The sequence below is a fragment of the Elephas maximus genome, chromosome 24 (genome assembly GCF_024166365.1).
Source record: "Elephas maximus indicus isolate mEleMax1 chromosome 24, mEleMax1 primary haplotype, whole genome shotgun sequence".
Taxonomy (NCBI): Eukaryota; Metazoa; Chordata; class Mammalia; order Proboscidea; family Elephantidae; genus Elephas; species Elephas maximus.
The window spans coordinates 5,490,079-5,508,133 of NC_064842.1; the positions used below are offsets into that span (position 1 = coordinate 5,490,079).

Below are 18,055 nucleotides of genomic sequence, written 5' to 3' on the forward strand. Positions count from 1 at the left end.
ATGCACTCTTTGATATGTGGCTGTGTCGGTGGGTAGGTGAGAACATGCAAACACATTAGGTACAGATTTACAGTTTAAAACTTGACTAAACCAGACGAAAGGCTACGTGTTCCATCCTATGCCTCGTATGATTTGTGTTGTTGTTGCTGTGTGCCATCCAGTTCATTCTGACTCATAGCAACCCTATATGACAGAGTAGAACTACCCCATAGGGTTTCCTAGGCTGAAATCTTTATGGCAGCAGATCGCCTGGTCTTTTCTCCTGAGGAGAGGCTGGGTGTGTTCAAAACATCAACCTTTAAGCCGAGCGCTTAAGCATTGAGCCACCAGGGCTCCTTAGTTCTCCTGTAGTGCTCAGCAATCTGGCTACTGCAACTGAAAAGTTACATGATAGAAGTCCCTGATCTGCAAAAGCAAACAGAGCTTGGAGGCACTTCAGAACAGTGCAACGATGAGTAAGTAACGTTTCATATGAAAATAAGTTATTTGCAGTTAACAGAAAGTAACAAGCTGCACTTTTCCCTGGACTGGCTGTAAAATCTACCCAAAAAATGCTTCTCAGCAAGTACCGGACACCATGCTGACACATAAAAAAATAAATAAAAATAAGCCTGGTTCTGCCAGTACCTATCTAGATACCTCATCAGCTTTCTACACTTCAGTAAACTGCGCCTCACTCCAGTCCACTTAGCTTTTCATGTAGAATTCAAAGGGGCCTCATTTTGTTCATCTTGTCCAATCCTCCTGTTACAGAAATGGGGAAACTGAGTCAAGTGACTTTCTCAAGCCTACAGAATGGCCTTACCTGCCTGACTCAGAATTCCTAACTCCTAATCTCTTGCTCGGAGTCCTGGTTGCACAGTGGTTAAGAGCTCGGCTGCTAACCACAAGGTCAGCAGTTCGATTCCACCAGCCACTCCTTGGAAACTCTATAGGGCAGTTCTGCTCTGTCCTGTAGGGTCACTGTGAGTCAGAATCAACTCAGTGGCAAAAGGTTTGGTCTGGTTTTTAATCTCTTTCTTTTCTCAATACGTTTTACAACTCTTGAGGAATCAGTACACGCCTTATAAAACATCTATAATATAAATTTCTATAAATTTCATAACATTCGAAATGTATTCAGACTGGTATCCAACGTAAAGGAACCTTATGTAGATCCTCATCTTAGGGTAAATAATTGCTCTTTAATTTTCACTTGAATGAACAGAGACTCTCACATCGAGCATTTACGTGTTGCTGTCCAGTCAATTCCAACTCACAGCGACCCTATAGGACGGAGTAGGGTGGCCTCCTAGAGTTTCCAAGGAGTGTCTGGTGGATTTAAACTGCCGACCTTTTGGTTAGCAGCCATAGCACTTAACCACTTAAACCAAAAAAACCAAACCCAGTGCTGTCGAGTCGATTCCAACTCATAGCAACCCTATAGGATAGAGTAGAACTGCCCCATAGAGTTTCCAAGGAGCGCCTGGTGGATTCAAACTGCTGACCCTTTGGTTAGCAGCCGTAGCACTTAACCACTATGCCACCAGGGTTTCCTTAACCACTTAGGTACCCTTAAAACATTCAATAAGTGTTAGTTGAATAAATGACTCATCTGAATGATTTTTCCAATGTTTTACAGTTAGAGTTTTAGTATAAAGTGTAGAATACTAAAAAAAAAGTTATTCAAAAAAATAAAGGAATTGCACAACTTTGAAAGGACAAGTTTTCTCTCGATAGTCAAACAGTTACGATGTAAAGCAGCCTCATTAAATCATAAGTACTTTAACCTTTTCTTGAAAGAAGAGGAAGATTTAAAGATTTATAAAAAAATTTTGCCTAAACTGGGAAATGACTCATATTTGACATGTATTGAAATGATAATGCTGATTTCAATAGGTGCTCCAAAAGCATCTTACTCCCAGGAGAGTAATTCAGGAACAGTTACCTCTCTGCATTTAGATTTTAAACTTTGTTTGTGAGGATTTTAATGTACTACTGCCTGCTACAACACAGCACAGTCTCACAGGTAAGGCAAAATAAAAAGGCAACTGAAAAAGGAAATGTTTTTTTTTAAATAATTGTTGACCGCAAAATGTGCAGCAAACATATCTATTTGACATCTTCTGCAGATTCCCGTTCTTGGCAGTTCCTATTTCCCCATCTTTAGCATTATAGCTCAATTCTTCTGTGGCAAAATGGACAAGTTTGCGATCTAGAACAAGTAGGTCCCACAGCCACTAGCTACTGAGAAAATGGGAGGTAAGCACTGGATTGAAACCACCTGTGCCCCAGTCAGGGCCTTGTACGAGGCTGAGCTACACCTTTGGACATCCCCTGAGGCCTGGTGGCAAGGAAACCCTGCTCTCTGCCAGCTGCACTCGCTAAACTCAGGCGCTAACTGAAATCCCTCAGTCGATACTGCATTGCACACCAACTGAATATTCCTTTGTCAGTGGTTTTCTCTCTGCATTTGTATCTATATTTAAATTTTCTTCCCTTCCTCCTTTGGTGCACTGCTTTGCCAAAACATGGCAGAATTGCACAGTTACAATCAGGCAAAACAGAGATAGTTGCAAAGGGTATTTACATTACCAACAACAATACCTATGCTGAAAATGACTTTAAAGCCAAATAACAACTCTCAAGGCTCTCTGAGGATGTCTGCTCACCAACCGCCTCAGGGAAAAAACAATGTGAGAAATCAAAGGTAAGTTTCATAAAATGAATGGGGGTGCAAATCTCCTCTAGTGGAAACAGGGTTTGCATGGACCACTGTTTGGACACTCAAGAGACAGCATGCACCGGGAACTACCAAACCCTGCACGTCTGGTATGAGAGGAAGGGGAGGCTTTTGGCTGCCTTGGGCCATTCCAGTGCCCTGAAGAAACAAAGAGACAAACTCTGCCTCTGTTCCGGGACTATAAATACCACACATCTCACAGCTCTCTCAAACTGCGGTTGACAAGTCAAGTAATAAGGTAAGACCTCTGAGTGCCTGAAGTGTAAAGTTCATTAGTTCTAAGGTCAGCATTTTAAGGCAACAGCCAAATTTCATTCACGTCATCAGATGCTATGTGAGAAAGACAGTTGTAAAAAACCAAGCAGCGGATTTAATACTGCCATGACAGCAAGAGAGGCCTCACACATTTTTGAACAAAATGTACTAGCCAAGTAAAACAGAAATTTCCCCAGGATATTGTTATTCCAAATACCTTTATATTTAAGCTTCTATGGGAGTTTTTACAGCTATTTTGAGGAGAAAATGCTAGTATATCAACAGAAGCATCATTAGATTATTTAAATATTTTTCTTCTTTGGTTGTCGCTTACACGTACGTGAAATCCAAGAGACACTGCTTCCAATCTGTGGGTAGCTGCCATTTAAAGGAGAGAAAGGGAGACAGACCCTTGTGTTTAACCAAATGTTAAATACTTTTCATTTTACTCACCTGCACACTCAGATGAATCCATTTCTTCACAAGAATTCTCCCCAGTGTCATTACTTTTATTGGAGGCTGCAAACCGTTTACTGTGCGGTAATAAAACATGGTCTCTTTCTCAGATATTGTGAGTTTGAACACAATCTGCCCATCCACTGCCTTTTCTATAACACACCTTAGGAAGCAACCAGAAAAGAGAGAAAAGGTCAGCATCCAACCAAAAGACATACTAGGGCACCGCATATAGTGGCGGTCAAATGACCCAAATTCCACTCAAAATGGAGCACAATGAATAAGGGCCTGAATCCCATCATATTCAAAGAAAGCTTTCTGGCAATGAAGAAGCCCTTTTATTTAAATTAAAAGAAAAAAAATAGGATTCTTACTTACAATACATTCCCCAGAGCCTCAGCACCCTTCATTAGGGATTCATGACAGAAACTAAAGCGGCAAATCATTCTGCAAAACTAACATTTAGCCCATTGGCTCATTAGTTCCTTTGCTATTTCTTTCACAGGAAATGGTACAACACACGACATCCCGCTTGGGTACTGGGTCGTCAGTGCACATCCTTCCTTTTCTTCTCATATGAAGAGAATGTAGCGCCCATGGAAAGCTCAAAACTGCTAGCCCCGTGGTCTGACTCACTCTCTTTAGTTCCCACGATGAAATGGAGAATGGACAGTTACAGCCTCTACTTGCCCCTTCCTCAGCCGGCCAGAAGCCACAGCTGTGTCCGTAAGATGACTGGCTACCTATCCATGACCACAAAGCCCAACTGAGGCACTGACAGAATGCTAATGATCTCGCAGGAAAGGTCATTCTATCTACTAAGAACATGGTGAAAGTATATTTTGATAAAACAGAGGATTTTTTTTTTTTTTAAAGTTGTAGGTCTAGATTTAGGTCAGTTTTCAAATTATTAAAAAATCACTTTTGACCTTGTCACAATGGCACACCCTTAAGACTCCTTCAAATAGGCATATAACATCATTTTTTATGTTTTAATCTATGTTATGGATGGAACTGTGAATCCCCAAGATATTTGAAGTCCTAACCTCTGGTACCTGAATGTGACCTTCTTTGGAAATAGGGTCTTTGAAGATGTTATCAGTTAACTTGAGGTCATACCGGAGTGGGTTGGACCTTAATGCAGTATGAGTGATGTCCTTACAAAAGAGAAGAGACACAGACACACAGGGAAGGCGCCACAGGAAGGCGGAGGCAGAGACTGGAGTGACCTACAAGCCAAGCAACGCCATCACCAGAAGCTGGGAAAGACGCAGGAGCAGATTCTACCCCAGAGACCTCAGAAAGAACTAACATGGTCAATAACCTGACTCCTAGTCTCCAGAACTGCGAGAAAATAAATTTCTGTTTTTATAAACCACCCAATTTCTGTGACTCTGTCAGAGCTGCTCCAGGAAACCAATACAACTTATATTCACTTGAATTTATTTTTTACTAATTACAACATCATCCATTTCTGGCTACTATGTGCCCTCTAAGCAGAAACAGATGTGAACCCAAATTACACTCCTCTCTATCACATTTCAACTTCACAAGTCGTCTTTTGAGCAGGAGAGAGAATCTTATGAATGGATCCCGAGTGGATGGTTCCCAAAGATCCGCTGTTTAAAGACAAATATCGCCGACAACAGCCATAAACACCTCCCCAAATCACTAGCTATAAACACGCACAGCAGTCTGGCTCTCACAGACAAGAACCCACGAAGGTGATGCGTCCCAGGAGGAGAATTTCATTAGTACTCGGGTAGCCTGGACCTCCCTCCTCCTGTTGGCCTCCCACTCAGCTCAGGCGTCAACTCCTCCCATGATGATGCCTGATCCTGGCACCTTCTCCCACTCAAGGCTTTAAAGGGGCCTTGTGCTCACTTAACACGCTGTGCTCCCTCTCTATAACATCAGCCCATCTGTCTTCCCTGTTAGAATGGGGAGTCATTGCTTACAGGGGCACTGCTTCTGTGTGGGGTGATGTAAATTAAAGCTCTTGAGGATGGATAGCAGTGATGCTTACACAACATGGCAAATGCCATTACTGCCACTGAACTATTCACTTAAAAATAGTGAAAATGGCAAAATTTTTTGTTATTTATATTTTAACACAATAATTTTTCTTTTTTTCTTTAATGATGAGTTACTGATTGAATTGAGGAAGTAACATCAAAGAGCAAAGACCGGCTCAGCCAAAATTATTGCTAAAGATATTTTAAAGTATTTTCTAAAGGGAGCACTCTTGACAAGTCTCCTCACTTGCATCTACTATTTCCCTGATTGGAGAACACTCAATAGTTTCTATTCTTCTATATTTTCTGATAAAGTTATCAGAGTAAGTATCCTGTTTTAACTTAGGTGGATAGGTTTAATTGATATGAAGTTTTTACATAAAGTGGAAATAAAGGTTTTATATAAATTCTGCTGTGCATTCTTTTTTTAACCCTTCTGTAGCTGGATATGTCTAAGTCCCTGCAATGAAAGAGTTCTCTTTATCCCCTGACTTCAGAGCTTAATCAATCTAAGAAGAGTCTACTTCTCTTCATTTTTCTTGAGTTTAAATCTACAAGTGAGAATCTGACCATTATTCAAGAACATATTTACCAACTGCAGACTTATTTCCCCTAGCTTACTGAAAATGCATTTCTTAATATGTTATTGATTCTCCTCCTTGCTATTTTGTTTGCTTGTAAACATACTAGCTTTGGTAGATAATGAATGTGAGGGGAAGGCAGGTAGCAAAATATTTAGGAACTGGATTTATTCTGCTCCTGAATAAACAATAATTGGATAATCCATGTTTTATTTGTTTTACTTATCTAGTGCAAACACCCTGAAATTCCCCCAATTCCCATGGGTATTTTAGTTTTGAGAATGGAAACGACCTTGATACATGGAAATCTCAAAAACATAAACCAGGCGCTACCACCTCTATAAATACCCTCTCTCTTATTTATACAAAATGATGCCAATAGAAGATGAATTTGGTACGGAGGTGTCCCTGTGAGCTTCGGGAAAAACAAAAAAAAATTATCCTACCCATATATTTGTCAAGAGACAAATTCTTAAGACTCTTTGGATCCTAGTTACATAAACTAAGTAAGCTAAATTTACTGGAATTTCAAACAGGGTTTTCTTTTAGGGGAGATACAGAAATAGGGATAATGGCTCGTGATTATTCTCACTCCAAATTTAAAACAAAATGAAAATATGCCAACTTTCACTTGTCAAATTGAAACTAAACACCAAAGACATTGAAGTCATATTTGCTTACAAGATTATAAGATTTTTCTGGTTTGTTTCACAAGCTTATAGACATTCAGCCAAGATTTTCAAACAGAAGAAAACATCACAAGCACAAGGGCCAAAGCCCTACGGGAAGATAAAAGATAAGCAAAAAAATGCCCCCAAACTGTCTTATTATAATTTCTTGGATTAGCTCTACACATTTAAAGGAAACATTGTACTAGATATAAGCTTGAGAAAAGACTACAGAAAGAAAAAACGATTAAAGAAACAAAAAACAATGATGATAAGGTAGTTAAGCCTTACACAGAGGCACTCCCTGTAAGGTAGGGCCACCTGTATCACCTGTACCTGATTTAGGGTAACTTGTTGGCTGCAAACTGTAACTGGAAACAAATGGCTTAGCCATGTGTTCCAGGCTAAAACCTCGAGATAAAAGAAGGAACACTCAAAAAGCATAAGAGCAAAGTATAGAGTCAATGAAAATTACTTTTCCAAATCAACATACGTGTTTTACAGCCTCAAAGGAAGATCCCCAGGTAGGCTGAATTTTTAAAAAATGGTAAGAAACCAGAGGGTAACTAAGGTAACACAGGGGGCGCTGAGGAGCAGTCTCTGCTGGCCATTGCATTCCCATCTCCAGCTAGGAGAGGTCATTCAGCAATTTAAAGCTAATCGCTGTACGTAGGCCCCTGAAAGAACCCCGATCCACACTCACTGAGGGCATTTCTACCGTGTCAACAGCATGGAAACTTTTTTGGATCTCTCATGCTTCCCCACACATTTCCTGACTAATTGGAAAATGAAAACACCCCAAGGGAAAGAGACGAAAGCTGTTTTTCCAGAGATTGAGTGTTACTCATTTACCCCTTTATTAAACTCGTATTACTGAACATGTTCCCTGTGTCAAACATTTTTTCTTGGGAAAATAATGATGAATAAAACACAGTTGTAGCCCTCAGAGAACTATCTACCTAATAAAGATTTTATACTCTTGTGGGCAGAGGTTGTTTATATAAACCATGATGAGGACTTTGAAAATACCAGTTATTTATATTACTAGTGCCCGTGCTTATGCTAAGCCTGGTCGTGTCTCTGAAGGCTAAAACCCAAGTTTAGCTAAGTATTAAGAAAGAAATGAGTCAGCCTGCAATGAAACTATTCCCACACAATGTTTTTTGATGGTTCATTTCATCTATAGAAATAAAATAAAAATTTAAAAAGCCAAGACCATTGCCATGGAGTCGATTCCGACTCATTGCAACCCTAGAAGACAGAGAAGAACTGCCCCATGGGGTTTCCAAGAAGCAGCTGGTGGATTCGAACTGCTGGCCGTTTGTTTAGCAGCCAAGCTCTTAACCACTGTGCCACCAGGGCTCCATAGAAATAAACAAAAATAATTTTTAGAGAAAAAAAAAAAAATGGGGGGTTCCAAACCCAGATAGGAAAGACTAAGGTAGGAGTAGGAGCCTGGTGGAGCAGTGGTTAAAGTGCTCTACTGCTAACTGCAGGGTCAGTGGTTCGAACCCACCAGCTGCCCCACACGAGAAAGATGTGGCAGTCTGCTTCCACAACGATTATAGCCTTGGAAACCCTGTGAGGCAGTTCTGCTCTGTCCCACAGGGTCACAGTGAGTCGGAATTGACTAGCCGGCAACAGGTTAATGTAGGCAGGGACCTTGAGTCACATGCATCCTGAAGTGTTAGCCTTCATTTCTGTTTGGAATGCAAGTTGCACGAATCTTCATGACTACTTGATTTTCCAGGGCCCTTTTTTTTTTTAGGTCTTCTTAGTGAAGCTTGCACCCCCGCTACTACTTACATTACGCCTTCTTCCTCAGGTTTCAACCACACGGCTAAAGTAAACGATGCCGCCAGCCTTGGAGGAGGAGGAGAAGAGAAGCAATTCTTGTGATTTCCGAAAATAAAACTCGGAGACTTGCTCGGGGAGCTGGGAGGCAGGCCGTGCTGGTCTGCCGTGATGCAGCCCCGGAGGCCTGCTGAGAGCAGGGCCGTGTAGGTGGGGGACGAAGACCTGAACGGGCAGTCCTGAACGCACAACCTCTGGCTACAGAACCGAACGCTCTCAGCCTCCACCGAGCTGTGACAGAAGGTGCTTCGGTCTGGTAGTCCACACGTTGCTTGGCTTGGCACAACTGAAACGTTCTTGAAAGCCCCGACATTCTCCAGCCTTGGGAAAAGACCCCGTGAGGCAGCCAATGGTAAGGACGCAAAACAGGCAAAGATCAATGTTTCAATGACCTGAAACCAGAAGCCGAAGCCCAGGGAAAGAGCCAGGCAATTCATGTTTACAAAAAAACCCTCTCCTCCTGATAAAGTATTCCTAAATAAATAATAAGGCCCGAGCAGCTGGCCAGCAACACTCTAAGGCAGGGCGCTTCAAGCAACGTTCAGAGACTCCATCTTCGGGCAACTGCAGACACGTTTTCACAGGGAGGTAACACCAAGGGCACTCTGAGCAGCGGCCAAGACATGAGCAGCAGCTGGTAACTGTGAATCGAAACACAGGAGTGTCACAGAAGAGCTGGGCCGTCTTTAAAACTTAAGTTGATCCCCTGACAAAGAGACATTATTGAGCCTCTCAAAAAGACATTTCCAACTGCATTGTTTAAAGAGCAGAACCGTCATTCTTTGGGCAAATGTCTTGATTGCCTTGGGTAAGCCAAGCACTGTAAAAGCCCACAGGACACCCACTTGTGCAGTGTGTCTCACTCGCCACACGGTCACCCCCCAGGGGATTAGCACCACCTACTCTACTTAACAAGGTAAAGGACTGAACAGACTTTCCTTACACACGCACCCTATGCTGTAACACAGAGCTAACTTGCAGATGCCCGAAGTAAAGCTGGCAAAGCGCTCCGGGCCTTTCCCCCTCACCCCAGCATGTACGGCAACTTTAAGCTCACGGTAAAGCTGATTAGGAGCTCAGTGCCATCTGTCTGCCCTCTGCTTCCTATTTTGCAAAGGTTTGTATCGGTGCTTCCTCAGATGACTGCGTATCTGTAGGTTAAATATGGACCCCTAATACTGTGCCAGTAATCGTATGGGTAGGTAAGCTGAGTTACCATTTTTTTATTGCATGTCAGTCAGTCCCCCCAGTGTGACAAATGGGTCGTCAACAGGACTGTGGTCCCTCGTTGCCTGGCAACACGGCAGGAACCCAGGTTACTCTTAGCAGATAGGCCTCAGCAGAGGGATGCTGAGAGGAGGACTTGGACAAGCAGGTAAAACAGTCCGCACAGCAAACCCCTGGTTACCTGAAACTCAGAGCGAAGTCCGCTTGTTGGCCCGCGTGGAACTGGGAGCCCCAAGCTTCCAGGCGGGGACCTCGGCCAGTGGGAGGGGCCTGGATGGGGTCACGCATGCGTAATTTTAAAGCAGCAGTACACCTCACCCTCTAATCCCGGGCTGCCCCCCTCTTCCTGTCTACTCCCGTGCGCCTAAATCCATGTCATTCCCTAATCAAGATGACCTGCCACTAGCAGACAGGAATGCAATGAGTAATTGCCAAAGCTCTTTCTTTTTTCTGAGGTATAATTGGGATTATGCCCCCTTAATACGTTGACAGGCAAGCTGGGTGGCACAAACGGTTAGGTGCTAGATGACCCGACAAAAGTTCGGCAGTTTGAACACACCCAGAGAAGCCCTGGAAGAAAGGTCGGTCGCAGCCATTGGAAACCATATGTAGCAGTTCTGCACTACACAGGACGTTGCCATGAGTTGAGATCAACTCCACACCGACTAACAGTAGCAGCACTATATCGAGGTCCTACTAGCTTGGTAAGGCGCAGCAGTTAAGCACTCAGGTGCTAACCGAAAGGTCAGGGGTTCAAACCCACCAGCTGCTCAGCGGGAGAAAGAGGTGGCAGTCCACTTCCCAAAAAATTACAGCCTTGGAAACCTTATGGGGCAGTTCTACACTGTCCTATGGGTTCGATGGCAATGGGTTTGGTTTTTGTTTGGGTTTACTAGCTTGGTGCACGGATGGAAGCTTCTGCTGACCCTTCAGTTGTTACTGACGGCTCACCCTTGGATACTCTCCTAAACACATACACCTCTTTAGATTATGAGAAACATCTGATGATACCTCTAAACGTTGGGTTTGGAAGATCAGGGATATTAATTACGCTACAGAAAAAAATGATATTGCTAAATCGAATCGAAGGCAGTTTTTTTTTTTTAAAATATGAATATGGGAGCGGTGACATGGGCGTGTTTGTAGTCAATTCGATGCCCTCTCTATTACATCCAAACCCCTCTTTTTCCCTCCTCTCTGTGATATCTCATCCTAAACCAAAACCAAACCAAACCTACTGCCATCGAGCCAATTCTGACTCATAGCGATCTCATCCTAGATGAGGCATATTCTAAACCAATGTACTTTTAGCCTTGCATTTTTATCTTAAAAATGGAAAACTTGTTTGGGAAGCAAAGATTGTGGCTTTGTTTTGTATAAATTAACCTATTTATAGAAATGAGAGAGAGTGGTTTCATGGTGGTTCTGGTTAGTAAAGCAGTCAGAAACAACCCAAAATATCTTCTGATTTCCTTTCATTTCTTTTCCCTGAGAGACCCAGAAACTGCAGCCCTTTTATACATCAACTTTATCAGTTGTAACCAGGCGCTTCCAGAGGAAACTCTTTTTTTTTTTAACCTTTTGTCAAATTATCCCATTCTGTACATATTGAGTATTACATTCTTGCAAGGACAGTTTTTGCTATTTCATTTGTTTTTAGTTAAAAAGAAATTTTAATGTAAAATGGGCTAGTGTGTAAGGGAAAACATGTTTGGAAATAGTTACATATATGACAGAAGGAATTTAACAAATGGATTATTTAAACCAGCTACAGAACATGCATCCGACCTGTTTTCAAAGAAGCGATTCAGGGACTGTGTGTCTTTATGCCCGGGACATATTAGCACTAACTTTAACATTCAGTTGTGGTGTTTAGTGTACCTGTTTTCTCAACACCCTGGACATAAGAAATCTTCTACCACACTGCAACTCTGCTTTGTAGGAGGGAGTCATGACTCAAAACAGACAGTCTGAGATTAGGGACTCTGCTCCACATTTAGAAACTCTTCCTCTAATTTTCAGACAATGGATTAACATGCCCCTCAACTTTTGCAATTCATTCCTATCAATCTTGAGGGCACATCTGGTAAACAAATTGGGCACCGACAGTTCCACCATCCCTGTAAGCACCTGCAAAATAAATCTAGGGGCAAAAAAAGAAGAAAGTTAAAGTGTACAAGGAGAAAGTTTGTAGCAGTGAGCTTTTTTTTTAAGGCACGTATCAGTTAACTGTTGCTGCACAACAAGCCACCCCAAGACATAGTGGTCTAAAACAACAAACATTGCATTATGTCCTCTACATCTGCAGATTCACCGGGCAGTCTTTTCTGGGGCTGGATGGTCTGATTTGGCCTCACTCTGTCATCTAGGAGCCCTGGTGGCTCCGTGGTTAAGTGTTAGGCTGCTCACCAAAAGGTCAGCGGTCCAAATACACCAGCAGCTCCTTGGTAACCCTACGGGGCAGTTCTACTCTGACCTATAGGGTCACTATGAGTCAGAATCATCTCAATGGCAATGGCTTGTTTTTTTTCTTTTGTTTGTTTTGGTTTGGTTTGTTTTGGTTTTGGTTTTCTCTCATCTAGCAGTTGGCTTGATATCAACTGGATGAGTCATGGATGGGTGGTCACCCTGGGCTTATTTTGATGGTACCAGAAAAACTCCTGTGAACCAAAGATAAGAGGTCTCGGTGTGCAAGGTCTTTCAAGCCTCTGCTTGCATCACATTTGCTCATGCGCATAGCGCACAGTAAGTCACGCGACCAATTCAAGGGCCCAGATTCAAGGGCTGTGAAATTGTCTCCACTTCTCAAAGAAGGAATGGTAAAGTCCCAACGCAAAGTGCCCCATATGCAGGGATGGAAGGAATGGGCAGCTCTCTTTCAATTTTTTTTTAGTGGTATAGATATCACGTCACTTCGAATCAGAATTTCCTTGTTCCAAAGATGTGAAGGAAATGCCCTGTTAGTTAGGTAACTGTAAATAAGTTCCTTCTGCTTATTCTGGAGAAGCTTACTGGAAGTTAAGGTTTGTTTCTCGAGAGGTATCCTCTATCCTTGGTCCTTTTGATATTCATGGATTTACTATTAAAACTGACTAATCTCTACATAACAGTGCAGGTACAACAAACATTAAATACAAAAATTAGTGCATAAACTACAGGTTCAAAGGATTGCATATACAAGAAAATATTATGGGTGATTCATGAGGAGTTGAATTCTTAGACAAATTGGACAAATTCCTAAAAGAATATCTGTAATCTAAACAGATTCAAGAAGAAATGCAGGTCAGAATAACCCAAATATCCGTCAACAGTAGAATGCGTAGGTAAATTGTGGTACGTTCATGTACTGAAATGTTCCAACACAATGAAAACGATGAGCTACTGTTACATGCAACAACATGGATAAATCTCATAGACATGACAGTGCATGAAAGCCAGACACACGAAGAGCATACAGTCACCTTACACGAAGTTCAGACACAGACAAAGCTAACCTATGGTAACGGAAGTCAGAACAACGGTTACCTCCAAGGCAGAGGATCTAATGGCAGTGGGTTCAAAGAAGCCTACCAGAGTGCTGGCAATACTTTGTATTGTGATTTGGGTGGTGGTTACACTGGTAGATACATGTGTAAAAAATTCGTCAGGCTGTATGGGTGCGCTTATGTAAGTTACACTCACTAAAAAAGGAAAGGAAAACAAGTAATTTTTTAAAAAGAAATAGAAAACTTTAAGAATTCTATTGATTAAACAAATTATCGACAATTACATTTTTTCCCACAAGGAAAACAATGAGCCCAGAGAGTTGTGCAAATTAGTTATACCTTACATTCTGGGAAAACTGTAATTCCAATTTTTACACACACTTCTTGCAAATGGAGTATAAGAGAGATTATTCCCCAACTTATGTTATGAGACTACTATAACCTTGGTAATAAAAATAGACAGGAGAATCTGAGAAAGAAAAATTGCAGGTCCTTCTCACTCACGAATATAAATACAAAAAGTGTTGTAAACAAAACATAAGCAACTGAACCCAGAGAAGTATAAAGATGGTAAATCTCCTGACAAGCTGGGTTTATTCCATAAATGCAAAATTGGTTTAATTGGAAAATATATTAATGTAATGCACTATAAAAATGGGTTAAGGGACAAAATCCATATGGTTATCTCAGATGCATATAATTTTCTGAAATATTCACTGTTTATCTAGGACCAAAATACTTAACAAAATAGAAATAGAAGGAAACTTCCTTAACTTGATATAAGCCATTTACAAAAATTACTTACATCATAAATAATAACAATAAACATAATATAATAATCAGCATTTTTTTAAACCAAGAGTAGGGCAAGGACACCCACTATCACTGCTTTTATTCAATATTCTACTAGCCAGGACATTAAAATAAGGAAAATATCACCCTTCAGCCAAAAATTAGATAGGCCCATAAAACAAACAATAGTAACAGGAAGCCAAAGTCGCAAAACAATATGTGTATTAATTTTTCAGTGAGAAATTCATTTGCTCTGTAAACCTTCATCTAAAGCTCAATTTAAAAAAATTAATAAGGAAAATAAATTCTAAAGTATAAGTATTGGAAAATAATTGTTCAAAACTGATACAGTGCTCTAGATAAAACAATCTAAAGACAAATGATTCAAACTAGGTATCTGGAGAGGAGGCACACATGATTAGTGCAGTTCACCTGTTTTACTTGGCTCTCTTTTTTTCCAGTCACGTATTCCTTGACCCCTTGTCAGGTTAGAGGTGCCCATGTGACTTTCTTTAGCTAATGAATGGCAAGAAGTGACATGCACCGATGCCGGGGTAACGCTACAACCACCATGTGCAATATTCTGTGCTCTTCCTTTCATTCTGCCATGACCAGATGGCAGCTGCTCTGCCAGCCTCTTTTGGAGATCGACAGCATGTGGATCATGGTCTCCCCTGCTGACCCCTGTGGACACATAGAATTTGGGAGAAATAAACTTTCATTGTACTAGGGAATTGAAATTTTGGGTTTCTTTGTGACTGCAGAATAACCTAATGTGACCTGCATGATACCAAGATAATAGGCAAAGCCCAACTGCAAATCTCTATTTCAGTTAGAGGATGGAGAAAATAAATTAGAAAATGTAATTAACCCAAAAATACTATTTACATTATAAGATGCCTAGGGAGAAGTCTTAGAAATGTATTGCCTCTATGAAAAAAAAAAAAAAAGTTTATTGAATAGCTTTCAAAGATGTAAAATTAAAAAAAGGAGAGCTGTACCATGTTCTTGGATTGGATCAGGTTTTCACAAAGTAATCTATTAATCAATGTTCTCAGATTGGATCAAGTTTTCACATAGTAATCTATTAATCAAAGGAGCTCTGGTGGCACAGTGGTTAACACACTTGATTGCTCCCTGAAAATTCAAGGTTCGAACCACCAACCGCTCAACTGGAGAAAGATGCAGTCTGCTTCGTAAAGATTCCAGCCTTGGAAATACCATGGGGCAGTTCTACTCTGTCCTGTAGGGTTGCTATGAGTTGGAATCAATTTGACAGAAAGAGGTTTCGTTTTTGGTTTGATAATCTATTAATCCAATGCAATTCTGTAAAATCACAACAGAGCTAATCGTGGAAATAGACAGATTTATTCTAAAATGTATAAGGAAAAGCAATCAGCCAAAAGTAGTAACCAAAGCATTCCTGCGTTAGAAGAAGGTGAGGAACACCTGTTAATAGCTATCAAAACGCATATTAAAGCCATGTTAATTAAGACAGTGTAGTATTAATGAAGAGACAAAGAATTCAACAGAAAAAAAATGAGCGATAAGAAAAGACTCACACTCAAATACAGGACTTAACATTTGTCCTTGCATATTATTAGGAAAAGGAAGGGCAAGTCAACAAATCTTGTAAGCAAAATTAATTACCTTTATTGCAAAAGAAAATGAAACTGGATCCCTACCTCTTACCGGACACAAAACTAATTCCAGATAGATTGAGGTCTTATCTGTAAGAAGCAAAATTTTAAAATGTCTAGAAATTATGCAAGATAGTTCAATGATTTTGAAGTAGGACCAGATTTCTCAAATAGACACAAGGAGCACAAAATATAAAAGAGAAATAAATGCCATTACATTAAAATTAAGAACTTCTGTTCATCAAAAAACTCTATAAGAAACAAATCACTGATTTCATATGGAAAGGAAAGAACCCCCGGATAAGCAAAACATTACTGAAAAAGAAGAAAGTGGGAGGCCTCACCCTACCTGATTTCAGAACCTATTATATAGCTACAGTAGTCAAAACAGCCTGGTACTGGTACAACAACAGGCACATAGACCAATGGAACAGAGTTGAGAACCCAGATATAAATCCATCCACGTATGAGCAGCTGATATTTGACAAAGGACCAGTGTCAGTCAATTGGGGAAATAATAGTCTTTTTAACAAATGGTGCTGGCATACCTGGATATCCATTTGCAAAAGAATGAAACAGGACCCATACCTCACACCATGCACAAAAACTAACTCCAAGTGGATCAAAGACCTAAACATAAAGACTAAAACGATAAAGATCATGGAAGAAAAAATAGGATCTACCCTAGGAGCCCTAATACAGGGCATAAACAGAATACAAAACATTACCAAAAATGATGAAGAGAAACCAGATAACTGGGAGCTCCTAAAAATCAAACACCTATGCTCATCTAAAGACTTCACCAAAAGAGTAAAAAGACCACCTACAGACTGGGAAAGAATATTCATCTATGACATCTCAGACCAGCGCCTGACCTCTAAAATCTACATGATTCTGTCAAAACTCAACCACAAAAAGACAAACAACCCAATCAAGAAGTGGGCAAAGGATATGAACACACATTTCACTAAGGAAGATATTCAGGCAGCCAACAGATACATGAGAAAATGTTCTCGATCTTTAGCCATTAGAGAAATGCAAATTAAAACTATGATGAGATTCCATCTCACACCAACTAGACTGGCATTAATCCAAAAAACACAAAATAATAAATGTTGGAGAGGCTGCGGAGAGATTGGAACTCTCATACACTGCTGGTGGGATTGTAAAACGGTACAACCACTTTGGAAATCCATCTGGCGTTATCTTAAACAGTTAGAAATAGAACTACCATACAACCCAGAAATCCCACTCCTCGGAATATACCCTAAAGATACAAGAGCCTTCACACAAACAGATATATGCACACCCATGTTTATTGCAGCTCTGTTTACAATAGCAAAAAGCTGGAAGCAACCAAGATGTCCGTCAACGGACGAATGGGTAAATAAATTGTGGTATATTCACACAATGGAATACTACGCATCGATAAAGAACAGTGACGAATCTCTGAAACATTTCATAACGTGGAGGAATCTGGAAGGCATTATGCTGAGCGAAATGAGTCAGTTGCAAAAGGACAAATATTGTATAAGACCACTATTATAAGATCTTGAGAAATAGAAAAAACGGAGAAGAACACATACTTATGTGGTTACAAAGGGGGGAGGGAGGGAGGGAGGGAGAGGGCTTTTTATTGATCAATCTGTAGATAAGAACTGCTTTGGGTGAAGGGAAAGACAACACTCAATACAAGGAAGGTCAGCCTAATTGGACTGGATTAAAAGCAAAGAGGTTTCCAGGATAAAATGAAAGCTTCAAAGGTCAGCGGAGCAGGGGCTGGGGTCTGGGGAACTTGGTTTGAGGGGACTTCTAAGTCAATGGGCAAAATAATTCTATTATGAAAACACTCTGCATCCCACTTTGAATTGTGGCGCCTGGGGTCCTAAATGCCAACAAGCGGCCATCTAAGATACATCAATTGGTCTCAACCCACCTGGAGCAAAGGCAAAGGAAGAACACCAAGGTCACACAACAACTAAGAACCCAAGAGACAGAAAGGACCACTTGAACCAGAGACCTACATTATCCTGAGACCAGAAGAACTAGTTGGTGCCCGGCCACAATCGATGTCTGCCCTGTCAGGGAGCACAACAGACAACTCCTGAGGGAGCAGGAGACCAATGGGATACAGACCCCAAATTCTTATTAAAAGACCACACCTAATGGTATGATTGCGACGAGAGGAATCCCGGAGACAATGCTCCCCAGAACTTCTGATGGCACAGGACAGGAACCATCCCCGAAGACAAATCATCAGGCGTGAAAAGGACTGGTCAGTGGCGGGGAGAGAGATGCTGATGAAGAGTGAGCTAATTAAATCAGCTGGACACGGGAGAGTGTGTTGGCAACTCTTGACT

At 41.0% G+C, this 18,055-nt stretch overlaps 1 protein-coding gene across 2 annotated transcripts in view; it reads right to left on the reverse strand.

The window, feature by feature from the left end:
- Positions 1 to 9,160, reverse strand: part of USH2A (usherin) — a 906,431-nt gene extending 897,271 nt beyond the window's left edge. For both annotated transcript variants that reach the window (XM_049868232.1, XM_049868231.1), the window contains exons 1-2: positions 8,504 to 9,160; positions 3,431 to 3,596 (exon numbers count right to left, since the gene is read on the reverse strand). In XM_049868232.1, coding sequence (XP_049724189.1) covers positions 3,431 to 3,596; positions 8,504 to 8,988 — 651 coding nt within the window. In that variant the 5' untranslated portion in view covers positions 8,989 to 9,160. The remainder of the gene's footprint in view (positions 1 to 3,430; positions 3,597 to 8,503) is intronic.
- Between the last annotated feature and the right edge of the window lie 8,895 nt (positions 9,161 to 18,055).